The 25,798-nt window shown below is 42.8% G+C and overlaps 2 protein-coding genes and 1 non-coding gene across 4 annotated transcripts in view; all 3 read left to right on the top strand.

Moving 5' to 3' along the window:
- The first annotated feature begins 2,629 nt into the window (after nt 1-2,629).
- On the top strand, nt 2,630-6,926 carry Rplp0 (ribosomal protein lateral stalk subunit P0). The gene is made up of 8 exons (XM_003478381.5): nt 2,630-2,698; nt 2,965-3,066; nt 3,966-4,141; nt 4,250-4,337; nt 4,444-4,590; nt 4,691-4,876; nt 5,896-6,036; nt 6,694-6,926. The coding sequence occupies exons 2-8, from the start codon at nt 3,013-3,015 to the stop codon at nt 6,856-6,858; spliced, it is 957 nt and encodes a 318-aa protein (XP_003478429.1). The 5' UTR covers nt 2,630-2,698; nt 2,965-3,012; the 3' UTR covers nt 6,859-6,926.
- On the top strand, nt 6,183-6,325 carry LOC111754030 (small nucleolar RNA SNORA48). Its single transcript, XR_002788765.1, has one exon. It is a non-coding gene; the product is annotated as a small nucleolar RNA SNORA48 (small nucleolar RNA).
- Nucleotides 6,927-8,698: 1,772 nt separating the features above from the next.
- Gcn1 (GCN1 activator of EIF2AK4) overlaps nt 8,699-25,798 on the top strand; it is a 70,536-nt gene continuing 53,436 nt past the window's right edge. For both annotated transcript variants that reach the window (XM_013141796.3, XM_003478371.5), the window contains exons 1-7: nt 8,699-8,769; nt 14,133-14,235; nt 17,867-17,930; nt 18,459-18,590; nt 19,061-19,169; nt 25,335-25,433; nt 25,526-25,660. In XM_013141796.3, coding sequence (XP_012997250.2) covers nt 8,752-8,769; nt 14,133-14,235; nt 17,867-17,930; nt 18,459-18,590; nt 19,061-19,169; nt 25,335-25,433; nt 25,526-25,660 — 660 coding nt within the window. In that variant the 5' untranslated portion in view covers nt 8,699-8,751. The remainder of the gene's footprint in view (nt 8,770-14,132; nt 14,236-17,866; nt 17,931-18,458; nt 18,591-19,060; nt 19,170-25,334; nt 25,434-25,525; nt 25,661-25,798) is intronic.

Below are 25,798 nucleotides of genomic sequence, written 5' to 3'. Positions count from 1 at the left end.
TCTCCTAGATTTCAGTTCTAAAACCATCATTTACTGGCTAAGAGATGCTGGGCAAATGACTTAATGTCTTTGAGTTTTCTCATGGATAAAATGGGAATACTAATATTGTAATTCCTCTGAGGGTTATTAACATCAAGAATGGAAGGCCAGGGCCAGGGATTTAGCTCAGTGGCACAAGCACTCTCCTGGCAACTGTGAGGTCATGAGTTCAATCCCTGGTACAAAAAAAAAAAAAAAAAAATGCGGGCTAGGGATTTAGCTCAGTGGCATAAGCGCCTGCCTTGCAAGCAGGCAGTTGTGAGTTCGATGCCCAGTACCAATAAAAAGGAAAAAGAAAAAAAAAATGGCATGCCTGGGTAAGGTGGCATGCCTGGGCTACATACAGAGTTCGGGGCCAGTGTGAACTACATAGACCCTGTCTTAAAATACAAAACAGTGTAATGTGCACAAAGTAACACAATGCTGAGTGTGCAGAAGTACAGGTCATTTCAAAGGATCTTAGTGGTAATTGACTCCAGCAGTTCACCAACTGGGTAATCATCGGGGAGGTACCAGGAAGATCTGGAACCAAAGGAACTAGGGGAATAGCTCACTGGTAAAGTGTTTGCCTAGCATGCATTGAGACTTGCTTTGATTCTCAGCTACTGCACATAAAATATGAACTGGGCACAGTGGTATCTCTAGGAACTTTGGAGGCTGAGATGGGAGCATTGCAAGTTTAAGTCCAACTTGGGTAACAGTGAGACGCTGTCTTGAAGTTAAAAAGAATAAAAAGGCTGGAACTGTAGCTTAGTGCAAAGGCCTTTGGATGAATCCCTGGTACCACAAAAAAGAACCCTCCCCCCAAAAATAATCCATGAGTCGCATTTCGGTAGAAACCTACTAACACCTGGAAATTAATACTTGCATAAAATTCCTATGGTGACTTTGATATTTGGTCAGCTTTGGGAATAGCTCCTGCTAAGCATGTTGTGAAAAGATGGCTTCATCAGTTATTGTCCAAAGATGCACTGTAACGAAGTTTGACACAGGGCAGGAATACTAGAGTTCCACCTTTAAATCAGCACCATGGAGGGAAATTTGAAGAAACAGAACTTAGGATCACATACAGTGACAGCCAACTGTTTGTTGGTCATATATGGTTCAGACATATTTGGTAATTTCTAATGTTCCAATGAAAAAGAGTCACAGTGGGAAGAAACACATTTCAGCCTTAGGATCATTCATTAAAAGTATGTTGATATAGCACAATTATTCAAATATGTTTTGAGTGAATGTATATATAATAAAAGAAGCAATTTTTTTTTTATTGTTACCAGGGATTGAACTCACAACTGTGCACTTGCAAGGCAGGCAGTTATGCCGCTAAGCTAAATCCCCAGCCCCGAAGTTAATGCTTATTGATTTTCTTCTATATCCAGGAACTGTGCTTCTTACTGCATAATTATCCTCATCATAACTCCAAAATGTGGGTATAATTATTTCAATTTTACTGATAGGGAAGGGGAAACAAAGGGTCAGCAAGTTGGAATCACTTCCTATGAAGACAGTGTAGCAAGTGACAGGACCAGGTCATCTGGCTGCAAAAACTGCATTCATTTAAAAAAAAAAAAGTATGTATGTATTGAGGATGGAACTCACAACCTTGCGCTTGCTAAGCAAGCACTTGTGCTGTTGAGCTAAATCCTGAGCTCTCACTAAACAGTTATTATATGCCTACTATGTGCCAGGAACAGTTTGAAAACTGCTTTTGTGGAGTTTGCATTCTTTTTTTTTTTTTTTTTTTTTTTTGTCTTTTTCCTTTTTATCGGTACCAGGAATTGAACTCACGACTGCCTGCTTGCAAGGCAGGCGCTTATGCCACTGAGCTAAATCCCCAGCCCCCTGAGTTTGCATTCTTGCAGGAAAAAGCACGTAATAAGGTGAAAGATTATATTGTGAGCTGAAAGGTACATGAGTAATCGAGGTAAACAGAGTGAGGGGGAATGGGAATGAGTCTTCTGATAATTTTAAATAGGTAACCCCAGGCAGGCTTCATTTGCACCAGTTCTTGAAGATGCGTTACTCAGTGAGATATTGGCAATAAACATTCCAGGAAGAGAGAACCAGAAAATGTCCTCAAGTGGGGGCATACTCTGGAAAAGCAGCAAGGAGTATGGTTTAACTGGAAGGAAATGTGTCAGTAGGAAAACAGGAGATGAGATTATCCGGTGCAGATCATGTAGGACCTTATTGACAGTCTAAGGTTTAGAATTTTACTCTGAGGAAGTGGTTTTAAAAGTTTTGAGCAGATGGAGATTTAGATTTTAAGGATCCCTCTGTTTTCCTAGTGGGGAGAACAAACTAGAGGAGATAAAATACCATTCTATTTCTAAGGCATTTGCAGTTCTCGGTTCCAGTCAAACCACCACAGTTTGCTAAATGGGCCAGCTACGAAACTGCTACAGGAAGGTACCTCCAGACCAGCAGGGGGCAGCAGCTTCTCCACCGTAAGGTGGTACCTTCCTTAATTACCTTACCTAAAGGCATTTCCTGTTGGCTGGAGTGGCAGCAATATTATCCAATGGCTGCCTATGTCATTTCGGCGCCAACTAATAGGCAGGAGCGGTGCCTGCGGCTTCTGATTGGCTCCTTCGTTTGCATATAAAAGACACGCGCCGGCGCGCGGCCTCTCTCTTTCCAGGCGTCCTCGTGAGAGGTTAGTGTGGTCGGACATTTGTGCTGGGACTGGCGGCCGGAAGCATGGGGTTTTTGGGAGGCCAGGAGAAAGAGATTGGCGCGGCTTGGGACCACGGGGTTTCCGTTTGCCCCGCTTGGGTGTTTGGGCTCCGGCTTGTGCGCTGTTATTGGTGGCGGCAGTAGCCCAAGCCGGGCTCTGGCGCGGGCGCTCGAACAGGTCAGCTTAGGCCTCGTTTCGCGATTCGGTATCGGGTGACCACCCCTGAGTTCCCTTTCTCTCCTCAGTGACATCGTCTTTAAACCCTGCGTGGCAATCCCTGACGCACCGTCGTGATGCCCAGGGAAGACAGGGCGACCTGGAAATCCAACTATTTCCTTAAGATCATCGTAAGTGCGGAATGGGTTGTGGCCGACAGGTCGGCAGCCTTCACCCCTGGCCCTAATAGGGATAACCACCTGCTAAACGTTCATTGGTGCCAGCCACCGAGTTAGACCAGTTTGGATAAAGCTGCTGTAATTCCAACAGTTTCCCAAGGTAGATTTTTTTTCTGCTGGAAGTACACAGGCTCAGGCAGTTTAAGTGGCTCATCTTGGTACAGATGGTAGTTTCAAATCCCTATGTCTTGGGTAAGATCCGAGACTTAAAGAGTGACTCACTCTGAGGAGGCAAAGACCTGTCATTCAAGAAACTAAATGTACAGTGGCTGTTTTTAATGGCTTTTAAACGATCTTTACCATTAGGGCTGGCCAATACTGCACTGAAGGAATTAAGTTGCTTTTTAGAGCTTTGTCAGTATTTTGTAGTCTGATTAAACTTGCTAAGTTTTCAGCAACATGATTTGTATAAAAATCCGTATTAATTTGCTGTATATTATAAGTGCTTTAAATGTGCTGCTTACTCTGACCAGCGAATTTGTAACAGTTTTAATGGTAACATGGCCATTTTAGTGACTCAGAAGTAATGCCTCATTTCAAAAATTTTCTTTGATCAAATGTAGAAGTTGATTTTCACCAAGCAAGTCAGTCAGATCTGACATTATCAAGTTAGATGGCTTCTAGTGGGAAAGAACTGTTTTAATCTTATAGTGATGTCAAAACCATAGCAGAAAGGAAGTGAAATGAACCCAGGTGGTTGTGGGGTTTGGTTTCTGCTGATCCATTTTTTTCTACTGCTGAACTTTTTTTTGGTACCAGGGCACCACCTTGCTCTTGCCTGGCAAGTGCTTGTGCTGTTGAGCTAAAACTCCAGCACCCTGCTAAACTTTGTTTCTGGCTTTTTTATACAGCAACTTTTGGATGATTATCCAAAATGCTTCATTGTGGGAGCAGACAATGTGGGCTCCAAGCAGATGCAGCAGATCCGTATGTCCCTCCGAGGAAAGGCTGTAGTGCTGATGGGCAAGAACACCATGATGCGCAAGGCCATCCGAGGACATCTGGAGAATAACCCAGCTCTGGAGAAGTTAGTCAGTGCCCCCGACAGTTTGTTCTTTTCCTGCTGCCCTTTCTCCCTTTTCCTGGAGAAGAATGGTGCTTTCAGGTGATGTGTCTGGTACACTTATCTCCGCAGACTGTTGCCTCATATCCGGGGGAATGTGGGCTTTGTGTTCACCAAGGAGGACCTCACTGAGATCAGAGATATGCTGCTGGCCAATAAGGTAGGGGGGAATTTGGATTGGATAGAGAACTTGCTTTGGCTCTTTCAAGCACAGTTGTTCCTTCTCAGGTTGGCTCTGAAGACTTTTCTCATTGTTCATTGTCCAGGTGCCAGCTGCTGCCCGTGCTGGTGCCATTGCACCATGTGAAGTCACTGTGCCAGCTCAGAATACTGGTCTGGGGCCTGAGAAGACCTCCTTCTTCCAGGCTCTGGGCATCACCACTAAAATCTCCAGGGGCACCATTGAAATCCTGGTAAGTGGACCTGGCTTGCCAGTGCTGGCTGGGCACATGGGGGACACCCCTTGGCTGTAGTATGTCCAGGTGTTAACTGCTCCCTGTTGATGTTCTGCAGAGTGATGTACAGCTGATTAAGACTGGAGACAAAGTGGGAGCCAGCGAGGCCACCCTCCTGAACATGTTGAACATCTCTCCATTCTCTTTTGGGCTGATCATTCAGCAAGTGTTTGATAATGGCAGCATCTACAACCCTGAAGTGCTTGACATTACAGAGGAAACTCTGCATTCTCGTTTTCTGGAAGTATGTGCTGTGCACCTTAGGCTTGAGTCCCGTTTTTACCTCCTAAACTAGTGGGGTAACCAAATGCAAGCAGTGGTTTAATCTCATGAATTTAATAAATTAATGTAAACTATCAGAATAGTGCTGCTGGGCATGTGGTAAGGATTATTCTAGGGCCTGCTTTAATGAATCTTTTGAGTATGAATCAGGCTAAATACAGTTAAATATGTAAAGATTAACACTGCCAGGTGCCCTTTCTTGAAAGGACTGATTTTTCTTTTGAGATAACTTACCTAATTTTGGCATTCAAATGTCTTTTTTTAAAGTAAAGAATATTGGTGAAGTTTTTTCTTTTTTCTTGGGCAAATAGGACCAAAAGTTCAGTGTTACATACACAGTCGCCCTTCTGTGTCTGGGTTTAACCTGTTTCAGTTTTTGTTGTCATTTCTTAAACAGTATGGTGTGTTACCTATAACATAGTATTTATGTTGTATCAGGTTATTAGTACTCTAGAGATAAATTTAAGGTGTAGAAGGATGTGCATAGACTGTACAAGTACTGCCATGGGGTTTGGGCATTCACAGATTTTATATCTGGGGAGCCTGGAACCATCCCCCCTGGGATATGGGGTGAGGATTGAACTAATTAATTTAGCTCTATTTACTTGGTTTGGTTGTTTTTGAGACAGTGACCTACTGTATAGCTTAGCTAATCTTGAACTTGCTACATATTCCAAGCTGCCTTCAAATTCACTGTCTTAGCTGAGTTTCCTATGTGCTAGGATTATAGGGATGCAATACATTTTCTCAATGTCCAGTAGAGGTTAAAATAAATGTCAGAAATGTTTAATGTATCCCTGTTAACTTACACTGGTGGGTCAAGTCTCCCAGCAGCATAACATAACAAATTACAGCCCTATTATGAACCTGTTGAAGTTTTTCTTATAAAACTTAATGCTACTAAGTTTATATTATGTACAAAGTGGTTTTTTTGCTTTGTTTTTTAATACACAAACCAAAGTATAATTTTCTTTCCCACAGGGTGTCCGCAATGTGGCCAGTGTTTGTCTGCAGATCGGTTACCCAACTGTTGCATCAGTGCCTCATTCTATCATCAATGGGTACAAAAGGGTTTTGGCTTTGTCTGTGGAGACTGATTACACCTTCCCACTTGCTGAAAAGGTAAGATCTTACCCTGGCCAGTGGATCTGACAACATGGTGATGAACGGTAGCCTTACTGAGTTAGTACATTTATAATCTTTGGGATAGGGAGGTTCCAGGGATTGAATTAATTTAATTGAAACATTTTAACTTCCAAAGTTTTGAACCCCCCTGGCATTGGGCAAAGAGGCACCTCATTGGTGGTGTTATTCTTGTATCAGTCAGGGGCAGAGTAGACAACAGTCCTTTGTTCATCCTAGCTTGATGCCTGGGTGGTGGCCAGAGCTGTTTCATGCTTAGGACACATGATCTAAAAATTGAAAAGTGTTTTTGAGACAGGGTCTTGGTAACATTGAGACGTTGTCCTGGCTGGGCTTGAATATTTCCTGTCTCAGCCTCCCAGACTGCTGGGCTTAGAGCTATGGGCCATCATGCCTAACTAGGCATATGTAGCAGAAGTGACAATGTATGGAAAAGTGTGTTGGCTCTTTAGAAATAACATGAGACCCAAAGAGGGGCAGTATGCAAGAGCTGAAACCACTGCCCTCCAACTAGGCCATGCCCAAGCTTTCCTTATGGGTCACTTCTACACGCAAAAAAGGTTTCACTGGCTTGAACATCTTTGTACAAAAGTCTTACGTAGATGACCATTTTGATTATTAACTTCTCTCCTTTAGGTCAAGGCCTTCTTGGCTGATCCATCTGCATTTGTGGCTGCTGCCCCTGTCACTGCAGCCACCACTGCTGCTCCTGCTGCTGCTGCAGCTGCCCCAGCCAAGGTTGAAACCAAGGAAGAGTCGGAGGAATCAGATGAAGATATGGGATTTGGTCTCTTTGACTAATCACCAAAAAGTAAACTATTCAGCCTGCCTGACTGGCAAAGCAAGGAATAAAAACATAATTCTCTTTAGTTTCGGGACTCTTCATTTTGTGTATTGTGAGCTATATAGTGCTTCATGCTTGAAACAAAGCAGTGGTAAAAATGAGCTTATTTGGAGTGGGTATGTTGTGATCTCTTACCTAAATGAAACTACTCCTTTTCTAGCAATTTAACAAGTGTTCAGTGTGTTGGGATGTTCAGAGCCCTATTGGAAGCTTAAAACTATACAGGTGTGCCTGTGGATGATGAGTTCAAGAACCTCCTTGGGAAAAATTTGCCAATCTCAAGTGCCTTACATAAAATGGTGTAGCATTTACATATAACTCGCATATTCTGTATACAACAGATTACTTCTAGGTTACTTAATACCCAAAACTGTAAACAGCTACAGTGTAGTAGTGGTTTGGTACTGGGGATTGAATTCACAACCTTATAGTTGTCAGGCAAACCTTATGCCCTGAGCTAGGTCTCCAGGCCATACTACAATGTATTAAGTACGGATTTGAGGTTTTTTTCAAATGAAGAAATTTTGATGTGTAGTTGGAGGCTATCGCTGTGCAGTACAGGCTGGCCTCAAATTTGGAGTGATTCTCTTACCTCTCAGCTTTTGAGATTATCAGGTGTGTGCCACCACTTGCATTCTACTAAAGTAGCTTACGCAGTGAGTACATTGGAGGAAGATAGGAAGGGTGCAAGAAATAGCTTGGAAGTCAAAATCTACAAGTTTGTAGCATTCAGTCGTAGCATTCAATTTTCAGACCATGGTTAAACTGGAAAGCAAAATTGCAGATAAGGGAAGAGTACCCCCTTAGAATTTCTGTTGCTTTGGCCAGTCATCAGCCTGGATTTCTCTAAAATTTTAAGTAGGTGCAGTGTCATAAATTGGTACAGGCACTGAAGAAGTAAGATTTTTCAAACTGATCCAATTGATAGCCCCGTTGTGACTAATGTTCTAAGAAATTTATTACTTCAGGGGTATTTTGTTGGCTTTCGTTCATTACAGATTCCTGCTGGGTCTTTTTTGGAGGGGTGAGGTGGGGAGACGGCCTTGCTGTGTAGTTTGGGCCGGGCTTTAATTTACTGTGTGGCCCAGGCTATCTTTGAACTCAAGGCCAGCCTCCGGAGTGCTGGGATTACAGGTGCACCCCGACCATGGTGTTTTTCAAGTAGGTCTGTCAGAAGTCTGAAGGCCATTGTAAATAAACGGCAACTAAACTTGAAACCTCATTCTCCATCCTGCCGCCTCGACACAATAGAATTGAGAGGACACTCAAAGACCTTGTGACTCTTGCCTTTCCACCTGCGGCCTTGGTTTATACTTCCAGCCCTGAGCAGCCACTATTTATTCACCACTGCTCCACCTTCTCACCCGCCAGGCTTCTCAGCTCCCGCGTGGTTTCCCGACGGCTTATCAACACCCCTTTTCTAACCCGTTGGAAGTCCTCCCTCACTGATGTGTATACTCAGGTCAAAAGATTAGGTCTTTTACCTAGTTAACTTCTTGCGGTGCGGGAAGCAATACTTAATAGGTTCTCTAAGAAAACACTCTCGGGAAAAGACTGCACGGCGGTGTCCTGCCAGGACCTGCCGGCTTTAAGTGAGTCAGGGGGTTGCAGGTAGTCTGACCACGTGACAAGTCCCTATTTCCCCGGAGGGCTGGCTGAAAAGGGCCTGGGCCCGGGCAACCTGAGACCCGGAGGCTGTACTCCCAAATCCCGGCTGCGGCGGCCGCCGACCCGCCCGGGGGCGCCAGGCCCCGGCCAGCCCCAGCGGACTGCAAGTCTAGCTCTGCCGCGTGTACCCCGCTGTGACCCGGAAGTGCTCCAGAAGTGGTTCCGGAGTCAGCGCCGGCAGGATGGCGGCCGACACGCAGGTGAGGCGGGCGCTGCGGGGCCAACGCGGCCAGTGACTGGGCGCGGTCCGTGGTAGTCGGGCCGGGCCGTTCGGCGAGGGTGTTGGGTTGACGGCTGCTCACAGCGGGGCCTGGAGGCCGCTTCTGGCCGGTTCGTCTGGGCTCCCGAACTGGCCCGGCCCGGGCGGCGCATATCGACTCCGGCGCGAGAGTGCGGGCTCCGGCTTCGGCAGCTGGAGCTCTCGGGGCCTTTATCCTGCCCTCACAGTTGCAGAAGTTCGCCTCTCAGCGTCTCCGCTCAATTTTACCATGGAGCTTCGGTCCAACGCCAAGTCTACTTTTAAACTTTATATTCATCAGTGATTTTCAAGCACCTAGTATGCTTGAAGTACAGCGCCATCTTTAGATTAAACTGTTTGGGATTTTAGTCCCTGCCTATCGGATTTTTTTTTTTTTTTTTTTTTTTTTTGGATACACTAGAAAAAAGACCACCTTGACAGGTCTTAATATAAATGGAATTGAAATTGCAGCTATTTTGTAGTGAAGATTCAGTGAGATAAAGTAACGCTCTGTATCTTGGTGATTGTTAGGTGTAGGGTTAGATAAAAGAGCTGTCCTTAACTTGGAAGTCTTGACACTTCGAGTGTTGTTACCATGTGGGTACTTTGTAGTTCAGGAAGGACTCGGGGAGACCTTTTTCTTCCACTTAGTCTCACTTGTAGCCATGTTTTGGGGTTTAAAGCCAGTCTTATGGGAAGAAGACACTGGTTCAAAAGAACAGCTTTCTTTGCTCGCCTGGATCTTTAGAGTAAGGAAGTCAATCGATTTTTATGTGTAGGCTCTGAGGTGAAAAGTGACCACTTAATCCTAAAGACACAAAACATTTAATGAGAGTGTCCTATCCAAGGGGCTGTTAATTTGTATAAAGTTGTATTACACTGAATAGTAGAAAAAGCATCTCAGTCTGTGGTGTGTTTTTAGAGGGTTTTGGAGAAATATGCTGAGGGTTTAATTTTGATATAATATGCTGAGGGTTTAATTTTAATGCTTGAGCATAAAAGAATCTTCTCTAGAGCTTTCTTATCTAGTATGGTAGCCTGTAACGGTATAACTGCTTAACTGCTTAACATGGTTAGAGGCTACCTTGAATTCTTAAGTTAGTTAAAACGAAATGAAATTTAAAAAGTCAGTTCTTGGGGGCTGGGGATTTAGCTCAGCGGCATAAGCACCTGCCTTGCAAGCAGGCAGTCGTGAGTTCGATCCTTGGTACCGATAAAAATGAAAAAGACAAAAAAAAAAAAAAAAAAAGTCAGTTCTTTACTCACACAAGCCATAGTTCATTACACAAGTAGCTGTTGTCTAGTGGCTGCTGTATTGGTTAGTTTAGGAAACCATTTTTGTCATCACAGAAAGTTCTGTTGGACAGTGCTTCTCTTGAACTGTGAACTTGAAAGCTATTTGCATCTGATCTCACAAGCAAATGACTTCCCCGAAGGATCTTACAGTGTGGTTTTGTGACAAGATTTCAAATGTGTATCGTTCATTTTCTGATTAAAAAAAAGAGCCTTGACCCTGAAAAGCTCGTTCATCTTTTTGAGAGAACCTAGCTAGAAGTTTAATATTATGTGAAAAGATAGCTTTATAGGAATTCCAGATAGAGGGTGGTATACAGATTTGTTTGTGCTGTCTTCTTCAAACTCATTGAAACTAATATGACTGCCTCCTCCCCCAACTGGTAGTCAAACTAAGGGTCTGGCACTTGCCAGGTAGGTGCTGTGCTACTGAGCTACATCTCAGCAGTAAGAGATTTCTTTTTAAAATCTAAGGATAAGGCCAGGGATATAGCTTAGCACCACAGTGCCACCTGGCAAGTGTGAGATACTTTTGACTCCCGGTACCAAAAAGAAAAAAAAAAATTAAAAAAAATCCAAGGACAGAGGTATAAATGTGGGAAAAAAAAAAAAAAAGTGCTTGTACAAACCTGTGTACAAAACCCTGGATTGAATCTCCAGTATAGGAGAGGGAAAATTGGAAAGCTGAGAGATTAGCTCATTGGTACAGCATTTGCTTAACATGTGTTAGGCTCTATATTTGATCCCCAGCAATACATACACACACACACACACACATCACAAGGACTAGGTGAATAAGGCATAGGTAGTGACAGCAAAGTTTGGGAAGTTAGAAGGTCACAAAGAATGGTAACCCAACAGTTAAGAAAGCTGGAGGCACAGGGAAGTGCAATGGAAATACATTGTGGAATTCCTTAAAGATGTAAATTGATGGTATCAGCTACCCTCAAAGTGAGGGTGAATGTAGAGGGACTAGTTTAAGTAAGATTAGTTGAAAGCCATGTTCAAATGCAGTAAATTCCATCTCTTCCACACTGACCAAAGAGTAGTGATTTTCTCTCTGGGTACTATAATGCAGAGGACCACTGCAAAATGAACACAATACAAGACTGGTATCCAAGGGAATTTTTTTCCCCAAGGAAATTGTTAATAAAATAATTCAAGAAAATTTCTCCCAACTGAAGGATGTGTTTCTAGACCAGCAGTTTGAGAACTGAACACAATGAATAAAAATAGATTTACAATAAAACACATTAGAGTCCTGAAACAAAGATCTGGGATCTAGGAAGAAAAACCAGGTCTCATCCAAAGGATCAAGAGTCAGAAGAAAGGCATTGGACTTCATAACTTCAAGTTAGAACTCAGCGGAGAAATGTCTTCAGTTCTGAAGGAAACTGATTTAGTTCTGAGTCTAGACAAACTTAAGTGTGAGGCTAGAAGACTCTCAGACTTTCATGGGTGCCCCAGAATGAAGAATGTACTTCACCTGGTCCAGGAAAGAGTATATTTTAATGTACTGATAAACTACATAAATGTTAAAGGATCATCTGTCGAATTGTGGCAGGAGCAAAAACTCTGAGAAAGATCCTTTAGGAGTCAGGAGAGAAAACCTAGAGAAATTCCTTCAGGAGGCTAGAACTTCCTCTACTAGTTAAGCTGCAGGTATTAGACAAGTAAGTAAATGGGTTAAGAATAGATGGAATAAGCTGGGTGTGGTGGTGCATGCGTGTAATTCCAGCACTCAGGAGGCTGAGACTGGAGGATTGCTGAGAGTTCCAGGCCAGGCTGGGCTACATGGTGAGTTAAGGACAGCTTAAATGACATAGCAAGACCCTGTCTCAAAAAAAAAAAAAAGGCGATAAAACAAGGCAAAGTGAGGTAAGGTGGGAACAGGTAATTAATAATGCCAATGAAATAAAAAGACTTGATAAGAAACAGTTCATTCATAGGGAATTAACTACATACAAGGCAAATACCAACTACATCAGCTAGTCCACATGATGAAACTAGGGACTTAATATTGGAAAAATGGGGAGGGCATATGGTAGGGTCAGACAAAGAAAGGTGAAAAGACTGTAAAACTGAACAATCAAGAAGTACTAATGTGAGCATGTATTTATATGTTTGGAGGTAAGTACTGAAAAATCAGCCAGAACTAACACAGGAGGTTATTCTTGGGGAAGGAACTAGTTTTTAATTACAAATGTCCCAGAGCACTGTGATCTCTCCTCTTCTCTCCTCTCCTCTCCTCTCCTCTCCTCTCCTCTCCTCTCCTCTCCTCTCCCCTCTCCTCTCCTCTCCTCTCTTTTCTCCTTCCCTCCTCTCCCTTCCCCTCCTCTCTATGTGTGTCCTGTCTCTCTCTGTCTCTGTCTCTGTCTCTGTTGAGACAGGATCTCACTATGTAGTTCATGAGGAACTATGATCCTAGCACTTGGGAGGCTGAGGCAAGGGGATCATGAATTTGAAGCCGACCTGGACTATATTATTGCAAGGCCCTGTCACCAAAAACAAAACGATATTTTAAAGTTGAAACAATAGATCATGTATGTAAAAGTTTGAACATCAGTTTACTCACTGCCAAGAGAATTAAAGCATGCATTTAAGCATAAAAGAAAAACCTAGCATTATTTTGTTTCTTTGTGTACCCTTGACTTATACTACTGATGAGGGCTGAGAAATACTCTCAGAAGAAAATGGTGACACCATTGTGTTGGCTATATGAATCTTAACTGCTCTCCCACTTATAAAATCCACCACCCAGCCTTTGTAACTTGTAGACTTGCTCAGGAGAAGATTTTCGCAGGTTTTCATGAGTATTCACAAACTTTTCTCCCTGAGCCCGTAAGCAGGGGGCTGCAGCTTGGTTAACCTGGGTGACTGTTGAAAGCTACAGACTTACTAGTATCAGTTTACAGACTTACTTGGTTTCAGGTTTAGTTTCAGAAATGCAGGTGCTGTAACTGCTTCTCTCTGAGAAATGACCTCCTGTTTCGGAGGTGGTTCCTTCATCATAAGCTGGAGCTTCTGATGTTTTCCTTGCAGACTGCTTAGCATTAGTAGTCAACTTTATACTCTAGATGAGAGTAAATGCAGCATGCATTCTTTGTCACTAATCTCTGTAACACTTGTATAATACAGGTGTTACCTACATGGCATAGGTGAAATGGAAGATCAAGAAGTGACATTACTTTGGAGTTCCTACAGCTAGCAAGAGGCAGAACTGACATCCAGCCTCTTTTTTTTTTTCTTTTTTTGAGACAGGTTTGAAAACTATGCAATTTAGGTTGGCCTTGAATTTACTTTGTAGCTTAGAGCTGGCCTCAAACTCACAGTGATCCTCCTGCCTCAGCCTCCAGAGTGCTGGGATTACAGGTGTGCTCCACTGAGCCAGACAGGGCAACTGAGGGATCCAACCTCTTAACCTTTCACTTTTAGCCAGTATGTGGATGTTCTGCTAGACTGGCTTCTGTGGGAGGCTAATGTAAAGTAGATTAGAAGAAACATGCTGGGCACACAGTAGGCCATCCCTAGATTTTGAGTAGTTCTGAAAGTGTATTTTCTGTCCAGGTGGTTTTACTTTTGCTTTGCCTCTTTGGGCCCAAGTTGAAATGTATTGACTAATTGAATCAAGCTCTTTTTTTCTCCCTTGTGGTACTAGGGATGGGATCCAGGGCCTCAGACTTGCTAGGCAAGCATTTTACCACTGAGCTACATACATATCCAGGCCTGCTGGTTGGATTAAAATGGTACACCTCACCTGGGTGTGATTTTGCCCCACAGGAGACATTTGACAATGTCTGGAGAAGATTTCATTACAGCTGAGGTGGGAGGTGGGTGGACTGCTTCTGGCTGCTACTAGTAGTAGAGACCAGAAATGCTGCTAAAAATCTTGCAGTGTGTAAAAGTAACCTCTATAACAAGGAATTATCCAGCCCAACAGTGTGGCAGTTTCAGCATATGGACACTCACTCATATACTCGTTGTTTTCTAATCTGACTGGTGAAATTGTCTCTGTGGGCTTTGTCTTTATAGGTTTCTGAGACACTAAAGCGTTTTGCAGGAAAGGTGACAACAGCCAGTGTGAAGGAACGGAGAGAAATCCTCAGTGAACTGGGGAAGTGTGTTGCTGGAAAAGGTATTTATTTGTCATCAGGTAGCCTGGATACTGTTTCATTTCAAAAATAAATTGTAGCTGGGTATGGTGGTAAATGCCCATGATCCCAGCACTTGGGAGGCTGAAGCAGGGGGATTGCTACAAGTTCAATGATAGCTTGTACTACACAGTAGGTTCTAGGCCATCTTAGGCCAGTCTTAGGCCATGAACTAATAGTGAGATCTTGTCTCAAAAAATAAAACAAAGGGGCTAGGGATTTAGCTCAGCGGCATAAGTGCCTGCCTTGCAAGCACGTGGTCGTGAGTTCGATCCCCCGTACCGATAAAAAACCAAAACAAAAAAATAAAACAGAAACAACAAAAACAAACCAATGAAAACAAAGTTGTATGCTTACCTTAGAATGGCGATCTTTTCCCTACTGGGTATAACTTCTGCCTTCACTTTCTTTGCTTGTTATACTGTGCCCTGAAACATTTTGGATTAGTGGAGAGTAAAACATTTTATAGTTTTAGCCACTTTGATTGAAAACATTCTAAAAGATACTGTCCAGTCTGTGAAAACAAAATCATCCTGTATGTGATTTGTAGCATTCTACCCCTGTGTGTTCTTTGTAGTCAGCAAAATGGTAAGAGATGATTGGCTAGTATAGAGTTCCAAAATCAATAAAGGCGGACATGGTGATGCACGCCCATAATTCTAGCACTCAGGAGGCTGAGGCAGGAGATTGTTGCAAGTTCAAGACCAATCTGGGCTGCAAAATGAGCTTAAGGCCAGCCTGAACTGTATAGTGAGACCTTGTCACAAAAACAAACAAACAAATAAGTGACAAAAAGAACCAAACAAAGCAATAACAAAAATCAAAAACGTTTGGGAGATGTATTTTCTCCAGCCCTGTTGGAGTATTCATAGTAAAATGTTTTGCCTTCATTAAACTTTCTTCAGTGAACTGTTTTCCTTGAGAGCTTCTGCTTCCCCGGGGAAAGGAGGTGGGAGATTAAACTCAGGGGTGTACTACCACTGAGCTACGTGCCAACCCCTTTAAGTTTTTTATTTTGAGACCCTAAGTTGCCCAGGCTGGTGTTGAACTTGTGATTCTACTGTCTTAATCTTCAAAGTAGTAGCTAGGTTTACTGGTGAGTTCCATTGCACGTGGCTTGAACTTCTTGTTTACTGGGGAAAGCTGGGCTCATCTCATTATGCTGATCCCGCCCCATAATAAAGCCATGTTCCTATGACATTAGTGGTGAACCTATGGCATGCATGTTGCAACGGACTGTTTGTATGACAGTTTGTCTTTATTCAATAAATCCTTACTAGTTTTTTGAGTTTCCTTTTGGTGTGTTTTACTGTACAGCATTAGTTCTCACAGTGTGGTTCCTAAGCCTGGGAGTCAGAAAGGCACCCAGCATCAGTGTGAGCACCACCTCAGAACCTGTTAGACAGATTTTAGCTTCACCCTAGCAATGCAGTCAGAAACCCTGGGCGATGTTTGCTAAGCCTCTAGAAGAGTCCTGTGTTGATTCAGGTTTGAAGACCGAGGCACTATGGAGTTGAGTCTCCTCTTCTGTCGGCTTGACATGAGGAAGAACCTATTTCCTTCCTCTCATCTTCCCATTTGCTGCTTCTCTTCTCTTGGGTAGTATACCCAAGCTTGTTAAAGCGGTGTTTAAGTGAAGTAAATTGCTGGGTGTGAGCTTCTAAGACATTCTCCCGAGTATTCATGCTTTAAGTGTGTGAGTTTTATGGCCACCTCAGAGGACTTTCTGGTTAGATTCTTGGCAGGGTTCCAGTTAATAAAAGTTACACTAGCCACACTAGCCACCAGCCATGCACCTGTGCTGAGCTGCAGTGGCCAACTTTCCCTGTGAAATAACTGCCACATGCTATACTCCCTGTACCTATGAGTTCATGGAATAAAGAGCTTGACTTGTGTGGGTTAAGCTTATGAACTACTTACCACTTTCTAAGAGTGATGTCATTCTTCTCTCATCCTGAAAGCCCTCAGTTCAGGATGGTCTATATTGGTGAAGTGCTTAGTAGCCTTTGGTGTGCAAGTTGATTGGGGGAAAATTAACTACTTCCTTCATGAAATCATTTATACTCAGTTTCCTAATTTTCTGAGTTCAAGAAGGAGCTGTTGCACAGTGGCAATTACTCTGGCTTCCATTTGTCAGGAAACATCTAGTCCTGTAAGTCAACAAGAGTTGGAGTGAGATGTTTCTAGCCAGGCTGAGGCATTGAGGACTTGCTCAGAGCTGTTTAACCTTGGGGGCACTTGGTTCACCTTGCCTTGCCTGTGGCCTCCACAGTCCTTTCACAGACTTGAAAGACTTGCAGAGGCAGCATCTCCTGCATCTGATCTTTTCTCTAGTGCCGGTCAATGATGGAGGGCTCAGCTGGGCTCTTGCACAGTGGGTGTTTAACATGTTGCCTGGCTGTGGTGTATTCACAGTGTATATTAGCTGTTATTATCACCATTGTCTTAGTCACCATCAGTTTCTGGCCTCAGTTACTCATTCTTTCTCAATCACTGAAATAGCCTCTGACAGATGGACTAATACAGTGTTAATCGACCTAGGAGGAACTGGCCACTGCACCTCATTCATTTCCTTTCTGTCATTCGGGACCTGAAGTGTGAGACACCACGTGCGCCCTTGGGCTTCCTGCTCTTGAGTGCCCACCACCTTTGTCTTATACTGCTCATGCTTCTGTCATCTGTGTTCTCTGGTCTAGCATGTCAGCTAGCCTCAAATTCTTGGGTTCAGATGATTCTCCCACCTCAGGCTCTCAAATAGGTAGAACTATAGAAGCACACTGGCTTATACTTACTATCTAGCTAGCTAGCTACTTGCCCATCTACTGACCTACTTACCTGCCTACTTATTTGTTTATTTATTTTGGGGATTGAACCTCAGGCCTTTGACTGAGCTACATTCCCATCTTATTTTAAATGTTTTTGGTACCAGGAATTGAACTCAGGACCTTGTACTTGCCAGACAGGCTATTTTGAGACAAGGACTCACTAGGTTGCCAGGTAGAACTTAAACGTTCTAGTTTCTTGTGTTAGCCTCTGAAAGTGCTGGGCAGCTATGAGGCACTGCACCTGGCTTTGTATTACTTTTTAAACAGTTACAATATTTGTAAGAAGGTGCATAAATCACAAGCCAACAGCTTGCTGAATCATCATAAACTAAGAATTGTATCATGTAACTAGCACCCAGATCAAGAAGCACAATAGTTGGGCATTTTGGTGCATGCCTATAATCCTAGCACTCAGGAAGCTAAGGCAGGAGGATCCCTGAAAATCTGAAGGCAGCCTGGATTACATATTTATTATCTTAGACAAACAAAAACAGAAACAGAAAACCCCAGCCAAATAGTTCTAGTACTTCTGACCTTTACTTGTTAGAAAACAGAACATTTTGAAGCTGTTGGTACCACCTTAGTTTCATTTGTTTAGCAAATGGCTGCCTGAAACTTTTCTGTAGTTTTTCCTAGGGTTTTGTTCTATCATTGATTTTTCCTTTTATCTTAAGCATATAGGCAGAGTTGAAGTGTCCAGTGGAGAGTTCCTGTTTGGCAGAATGACTGGCTTAAGTGGATATTTACCACACCATTTTTATTGACCAATCTTTGTGATCTTTGGTTTCAGATCTGCCAGAGGGAGCAGTAAAAGGGCTCTGCAAATTATTCTGCTTGACTCTACATCGATACAGGTGAATTCCAGCCAAAAGCCTGGTGTCTAGAGCATTTTGTATAAGAATATGATGTTAGGGTAGTGGTTAAGGGAAACAGATTGCTTGGGTCTATGTCCTGCCTGTTAGGTCCTGACAATTTACTTAACTTCTGTGGGCCTCATTTTCCCCATCTGCAGAATGAGGTATAGATGATTATTAGTAAGTGTGAAGTATAAAATGAAACAGAGTTTGCCCCATCTTGAGTGTGCATTGTGTGTATACTGTCATTAATCATGTGTGTAAAAGCACTTGGCCTAGTTTGAATCCCTTATAAAGGTTCTATAAATGTAGGTGTTGGACTTACATTCTTCATGGCTTATTTACCCATAACAGTTACTTCTCAGGGATGAGGTGGATTTATTTAGTTAGTTGTCTACTCCCACTGTCTGGTCTATTGGAATACAGTGTGATCAATCACTTTTCCCCAAGAAACACCAGTACTTGGTCTAAGAAGCTGTGCCTGCCTGAATCCATATATTCATCCTTCCCTCTCATTCCTCTCTCTAGAGATGCAGCCTCCCGCAGGGCCTTGCAGGCAGCTATCCAGCAGTTGGCTGAGGCCCAGCCAGAGGCCACTGCTAAAAACCTCTTACATTCTCTGCAGTCTTCAGGCATTGGCTCCAAAGCAGGTGTTCCCAGGTAAGAGATAAAGGTCATGGTCTCCTGGAGGTTGGTGGAGTCCTACTCAGGTAGGTTGATGCACAAAAGCCTGCTGAGCAGGTGTGAGTGCACCTGGCTCTTAGCCCTTTGCACTCTGAATGGCACCTGGAAACTGCCTCTGAATGGAGGGAGGAGCTGGGTAGTCAGCTTAGTAGAGAGAAGCATTTTCCTGAGGAGCAGGGCTGGAAGCAGTGGCAGCAAGGAGGGAAGCCATCTTTTTGTTTTTATGGAGATTAAATGCCAAGAAATGGGATTTTGGTTAATGAGGCCTGGATTCCTTATCTTGAGTTTGTCACAGATGATTTGAGCAGATTTCAAGTTCCTGCCCTATTAGATCGAGGGAGGGTCTTATGTACCAAACAGTCTTCAGGGTAAGCATTTGTCCACCAGATGGAACCTGATACTGTCTGTTTACTCATTTTCCTTTCTCCTTTCCCTGCCCTCTTTAGTAAAAGCAGTGGCTCAGCTGCCTTGCTGGCCCTGACATGGACCTGCCTTCTAGTGCGCACTGTCTTTTCCTCAAAAGTCAAGCGACAAGGAGACATCTGGAACAAATTGGTAGGTTCCCAGGTATTTAGAAGAGTGATGGTCAGCTTTCTGCACGGAGTTAATGTAAGCCCCTCCTGTATGCCCAGTGCTATTCCTGGTGCCAAAGTGCCTGGTGAGGCACTTTGAATTGTCCTGTGGCCTGTGACTTTGGCAGATGGGCACAGGGGCAATATAATAGGTTTGTCTGTTCATGAAATGTTTCTGAGCTTCTCTGTGTTAGACACAGTGCTAGGCTTTTGAGAATACAGTGATAAACAGGAGAAATGTTGAAACTGGTTTCATGGCACGTGTGGAAGACATGATAGGCCAGAATAGTGAAGACAAACAAAAAATAAGGAAACCAGAAAATATAGTAATATAAATCATTTTGTTTTTTTCTGTCTAATCATTCCTTTCCCTGTGTTTGGATTTCAGTGTTGAAGTGGCTAATGCAATGGAATTCTTGCCATGTACAGTGGTCCTTAATTCTGTTCTTCCTTCCTTTCTTTTTTTTTTTTTGAGATAGGGTCTCATTATGCAATTCAGGTTGGCCTTGGGCTCACTTTGTAACCCAAGCTGGTCTTGAACTTGCAACGATTCTCCTGCCTCAGCCTCCCAAATGCTGGGATTACAGGAGTGCCCCACCACACCTGGCTCTCTTCTTCCTTTCTGTGCCTGCTTCTTGCACACTTTCTGTTTTTCCTTCCCATGTGTCTGTTAACCAGACATGACCTAATATGCCAAGTAAGAAGGTTCTTTTGAATGACTAAAATATATGTGTGTATATATGTATTTATTTATTTTTTGGTACTGGAGATCAAACTCATGACCTCATGCTTGCCAAGCAGGCACTTACACAACTGAGCTAAAATCCTGGCCCCAATGTTTATTTTTTAATTAAGTTGAATTAAATTTATTTATTTGAGTCAGTATCTAGCCATTTGTTCAGGTTGGCCAGGGTGGGCTCAGACTTGTGGTGATCCACTTACCTCAGCCTTCTGAGTACTGTTATTATAGTATGCATGTACCACCACACCTAGTTCAGATATGTCAGAAGGAGTGGTTTATGATTTAGTGATGGAGTCTGAGGGTCCTGGTATGGATCACTTAACTTCTGTGTCCTTATCTGCAAAATGGGGAAAAGTATCATCCACCTTACCTGTCTTAAAGTATTGTTTTAAAGGCAGGCTCGGTCAAGGTGTGAAATGGTTGGAGAAACTATAGAATGCTATGCAAGTAGTTATGAATGACAAATGGTGTTAGAAAGCTGAAACACCTCTCCATTAAACAGGTAGCAGGTTAGATAGATAGATGGCCTTATCCATGCAGATTTACCTAACTTTATACCTCTGGGGATAGTGAGGGAGTAGCCTTCAGTGATTGATTAATGATAGATCAGAACACTGAAACTTCTCAGTTCAACCGGTGGCAAAAACTGTCATTGGTTGAGCTGAGTCTTTTCTTGAATCCCCTTGAGTATGGATTTCATTGTTAACCATGAGGCTTTCTCATAATATGGTTCCCAAGGGCAAGCTCACTGGCTTCCCTCTGCTGAATTCTCACAACCATTATCTGAGACCATTCAGCCTGCCTGTGGATTACTGACTAGGAGATGTTAGCCTAGGAGCATGGTTTTGATAGCACAGACTGCATCAGAAGCTTGCAACTATTTAGTTTTTCTGTGTTTAGAATCTTTTCCATTTGATCCCGAGTACCATAAAAAGAAGCTGAGGTTTTCCTTTGCTGGTTGCTAATGTCATTTATTCATACAGCTTGTAATTCTGTCACTCAAGTATGTGTCAAGGGAGTCCCATGTCCTGATGTGTAGACAAGGCAGAAAAGCATCTTACTCCCATAGAGCTTGCAGTCTTGTAGAAAGATAGATAAAAAACAAGTGCGCAGCACGCGCCTGTAATCCTAGCACTTGAGAGGCTGAAACAGGAGAATCACAGTGGGTTTGAGGCCAGCCTGTACTACACAGTGAGTTTAGTGCCACCCTGAACTACATAGCAAGACTTCATTTCAACCGAAAACCAGAACCAAACCAAAAACAAGTCTACAAGCATGAAAATATAAAGTAGTGGTGCAGAAAAACAGGGTAGGGGGAATGGAGAGATGGTAGAGTGTTGAGAAGGAAGTTCAGAGGTGATGTTTGAGGGGAGACCTCAAATATACAAGACAAGCCATGTCCAAGTCAAGGGTTAGAACATTTTAGGGAGATGGAACAGCAATGCAGTTCTGAATGTGCTATCAGCAAACTTTAAAAATGACTTTCTGGGACTGGGAATTGAACTCATTTGCCAGGTAGGTGCTATGCTGCTGAGCTATATCCTTGACAAAAACTGGCTTTTGACAGAGAGCCTCACTCTGTAGTTTAGGCTGACCTCAAATGCATAATCCACTTGGGATCAGAAGCATGTACCACCACATCTGGCTAAGCATTTTTTCCCCCCCAGTGCTGGGGATTGAATGCATACTAAACAAGTTCTCTACTTCTGAGCTTTATCCCAGTCCTATTCTTTATTTTCTTGAGTCATAGAAACGTGTGACCTTAGTCACAAGGTAGCATGTAAAGAGCTTCCCATTCTTTACGAATATTTACCAATCCTTTAAATGTACCATAGTACATAAAAGTAGTTCTCTATGGATAACCAATGACATTGTTTATGATCTTTTATTGTTAAAACTAGGTTGTGGTAAGTAACTTGTAAATAACTTGTACATATGGTATTTTGTCCATGTGCCAGTGAAATTCAGCATTGAATTCATAAGCGTATCCCTTTTCTTAGGGTAGCAGATTGCACAGCTCTCCAGAGGCTGGGTTTTTGCCCATGGTCAGTCTCTGGGGTATTTTAGTTGAGCACAGAAGGTGCCCCACTGTGGGTGGGATAGTGAGCTTCATGTACTCTAGAATCAGTGTTTCAAGTTTCACTTCTTTTTTTATTCTCTTTCAAACAAAACAGATTCAAATAAAATCAGTCAAAACAGACAGTGAAAGCAATACAGAGCTTCAAATTAAGTTAATAGGTAATCAAAAATTGTTACCATAGTATATCCTGCTATTTTTGGAATAGCTGTTCATGCTATCAAATCTAGTACAAGTAGACAAACTGGAACAAAATATAATCAAATTAAACAGTGATGAAAATAGTATGAATTTCAAATCATGATACAAGATTAACAATGTCTACTGCTTTCCCTTTTTAGATAATTCCTCCCCTTTCACTTTCACAGGGTGCATTGTACATTTTGGATCCTACTAACTCCTTTAGTTTTTAGATTAGGGAGGCAACCTGCTATTCACCTAAGTGATTCTGAACCTTTTTACCCCTGAGCATGATCTCAAGTTGTATCCATTTACCTACAAGAGCCTCAAGGTTTTCCTTCCTTACAGCTAAGCAGTTCTCCATTGTATAAAAGTGTCATGTCTTTCCAACCAATCTGTACCTGATGGGCAAGCTTCCTCCACTTTTTTCTGGTTCTCTGTCCTATAGAGCATTGTTTTCTCATCTTTGACTTTCAGTCTATAAACTCTCTTTCAGGTTAATTATATTTCTTATATAGAGCATCTTGATGCACCTATCTCCTGATCCACTCTGCCTGTGTTTCTTTTCATTAGTGTATCGAGCCGATCTATATTAGAGATTATGGCCAACTTTCTCTGCCTCATCTCTGCCATGCTATTTTTCTGCCGTTGGTTGTCTACTTTTCCCCTTCATTCCACTGTCTGTCCCATTCAGTGAGCTCCTTCTGCCGCTGTTCCTGAAACCATGGTCTTTTTTCTGTCTCTAGAATTTTTTGTAGGGTTGATTTGATGGTCATGCACTCCCCCAGTTCCTCTTTGTCATGGAAGCATTCTGTTTCTTCATTAATTCTGAGCAATAGTTTTACAGGGTACATCAATCTGGGTTGGAGGTTATTTTCTTTCAGGACTTGGAATACTTCACTCTAAGCTCTTCTTGATTTGATGGTTTCTGTTGAGAAGTCTGTCATGATTCTGATGGGTTTTCCTTTATAGATGATCTGATTCTTTTCTCTGACAGCTTTTAACATTCTGTTCTTATGTTGAATTTCTGGGATGTTGATTATTATACGTCCAGGTGTAGATCTATTTTGGTTATAGTTGGCTGGAGTTCTCTATGCGTTATTTATCTGAGTATCACTTCCTTTTCTTATGCTTGGGAAGTTTTTAAAAATTATTTCTGTAAATAGCCTTTGTATTTCATTTGTGTTTACCCCTGCTTCTTTACTCATATTTTTTTATTCTTAAGTTATAGATCCCCTTGTCATCTTCTAGCCTTTGTATTATTACTTCCTAGTTCCTTGTTATTTTTAAGAGATCTTTCCTTTTGCATAGCAAGTTGCAAACCTGTCTTCAAGGTTTGATAGTCTATCTTTATAGTTTCTTTTTTTTTTTTTGGTCTTTTTCTTTTTTATTGGTACCAGGTATCGAACTCATGACTGCCTGCTTGCAAGGCAGGCGCTTATGCCGCTGAGCTAAATCCCCAGCCCCATCTTTATAATTTCTGTCAAGCAGTTTTGCCAGCTTTCAATGGCATTTTAATTTCCTGGTAATCTCTTAGAATTTGTTTCATGTGTTCTAAATTTTTTTTGTATTCTTCATTGAAGGTTTTCCTCCTTTTTGTATGTTACTCTGTTTTTCCATCTGTATCTTCTTTAGAGGTGCTTAGCATTTCCTTTATTATGTGTTTTGTATCTTCCTTTACTTGTATTAGTATTTCTGTTTTAACTTTTATAGTTTCATGAAGTTGTTTCTTTATGTTAGTTGCTGTTACTTCAGAAACTGTAGGTGTGTGACTCCTGATCTCTTCTGTGTTTACCACTCCTGGATCAGTACTACTTTGGTGGAGGTTGGAGACTGCCTTTTGTTTTTTCCTCTTGTCATGTTCCTGGTTTCTTCCAGACAGATGGGTAGTGGGGTCCCTGGCATTTCCTGTATTGATTATAATTACTCTGAAAAGCATGCTGGCTGGGGATCTCTGCTGTTTACTGCTTTCCCCAATCTGCTGATGACTATTGGAGTGTAAGCAGGGGCAGGGCAGGCTGACCCCTTCTTTCCGAGCTGGTTAACCACTGGTAGTCTACATCACATTAGTGTGTGCCCTGTGGGTGGGGTTGGTTAAGGATAGCTTTAGGGAACCTTCGTTCTTGGCTGTTGGACCATGCACAGGTGCGGCACTCAGTCCAAGCAATTTTCACCAATCTGCTCTGTGCTAGAAGTGGGTGAATGAAGCCAGTTGCAGTTTTGGTTTTGGGCTTATCCTTCCTGAGTCCAAAATGCCTCCCGGCCAGTCTCCCACTCCTGCAGGAGGACTGAGTCCGTCACACTCACCACCAGCCAGTGCAGTTCTCCAGTCCGCTGCTTCCCTCTGCCACTGCATCTTTCTGCCAATGCCTCCAGGCTTGCCAGGCACCCGCTTCACTGTGACCATGCATCTCTGGATTCCAGTGGTGCTTCTCACGTAAAAGCACCTTTGGCTACTGCCTTCTCTTTAAGTTTTCTTTTAGGTTTTTATTCTTTCTGTGGGCTTCAATTCTCTTTAGTTTCTTTCTCGGTTGAGGGGATCCATTTCTTTTCTTCTGGTCTTCTCTAGAATGCTATATTCTAGCATCTGGGCTATTTCTCTCAAAGAGGCTCTTTACTCTGCTGCTTACTGTTCCGCCATCTTCCCAGAATCCCCAAGTTTCACTTCTTTGTCCCTAGTACTTAGCATAGTGCCTACCATTTGGGTACTATTCACTAAGTACTTGTAGACTTAATGAAGAACAAGTCAAAGGAGATAAGTGTATGGGATAGGATGCTTGTTCTTTTCTTGGATAGCATCTTAATGAAATAGTGTATTTATTTGTTCAGTGTCTTTTTTTCCTTCTGGACTATAATGTGCAGAAAAGTACATTGTTCTATCCTTCTCCGTAATTGTCTTCATTGTCTGACTCATAGTAAGTGCTCAACAAATATATATTGAACGTATGCTTGCGTAAACAGTGTAATTAGAGAACAGGGCTAAGTGAGAAGGCGATAGTGGTTATGGAGAGAAAAGATCTAACTGGGATTGAGTGGAAGATGCAGCCAGAATCTAGAGGGCCTGACAAAGCTCTCCCACAGGCTCTGAGGGCTATTGGACTCTCACACCCATTTCACATTTTGACCTTAGCTTTTCTTGGTCCTGGCAGGTTGAGGTACAGTGCCTGCTCCTGCTGGAGGTGCTAGGTGGCTCACACAAACATGCTGTGGATGGTGCTGTGAAGAAGCTCACCAAGCTGTGGAAGGAGGTGACAGGAGTGGGCAGGAGGTGGTGGGCAGTGCTTGCCTGTATGCCCCCACTGCCGTTTTTATTCACCTGCCTTCCACTTTTCCTCTTCAGAACCCCGGACTAGTGGAACAGTACTTGTCAGCCATTCTCAGCCTAGAACCCAACCAGAGCTATGCTGGCATGCTGGGGTTGTTGGTGCACTTCTGCACGAGCCACAAGGAAATAGACGTGGTCAGTCGGCACAAGGCAAGTACCAGGCATGGTGGTGATGGGTCTGCCAAGTTGTAGACTGGCTGCAGGGAAGGAATGGGATCTTGCTTTGCCCTTGTGTCCTGAGCTCTTGATCTCATCTCAGATTTGTTGGTTTTCTCACACAAGACCCTG

The sequence above is a fragment of the Cavia porcellus genome, unplaced genomic scaffold (assembly GCF_034190915.1).
Source record: "Cavia porcellus strain 051 isolate PalLab524CR breed Dunkin Hartley unplaced genomic scaffold, mCavPor4.1 scaffold_16, whole genome shotgun sequence".
NCBI lineage: Eukaryota > Metazoa > Chordata > Mammalia > Rodentia > Caviidae > Cavia > Cavia porcellus.
The sequence above is the reverse complement of the archived record's forward strand: the minus strand, read 5'-3'. Positions and strand labels throughout refer to the sequence as shown.

Coding starts and splice junctions, on each gene's coding strand:
- Rplp0 (XM_003478381.5), top strand. CDS start 3,013: ATGCCCAGGGAAGACAGGGCGACCTGGAAATCCAACTATTTCCTTAAG. Junction 4,142..4,249: donor AATAACCCAGCTCTGGAGAA/GTTAGTCAGTGC, acceptor TTATCTCCGCAG/ACTGTTGCCTCATATCCGGG. Junction 4,877..5,895: donor TGCATTCTCGTTTTCTGGAA/GTATGTGCTGTG, acceptor TCTTTCCCACAG/GGTGTCCGCAATGTGGCCAG.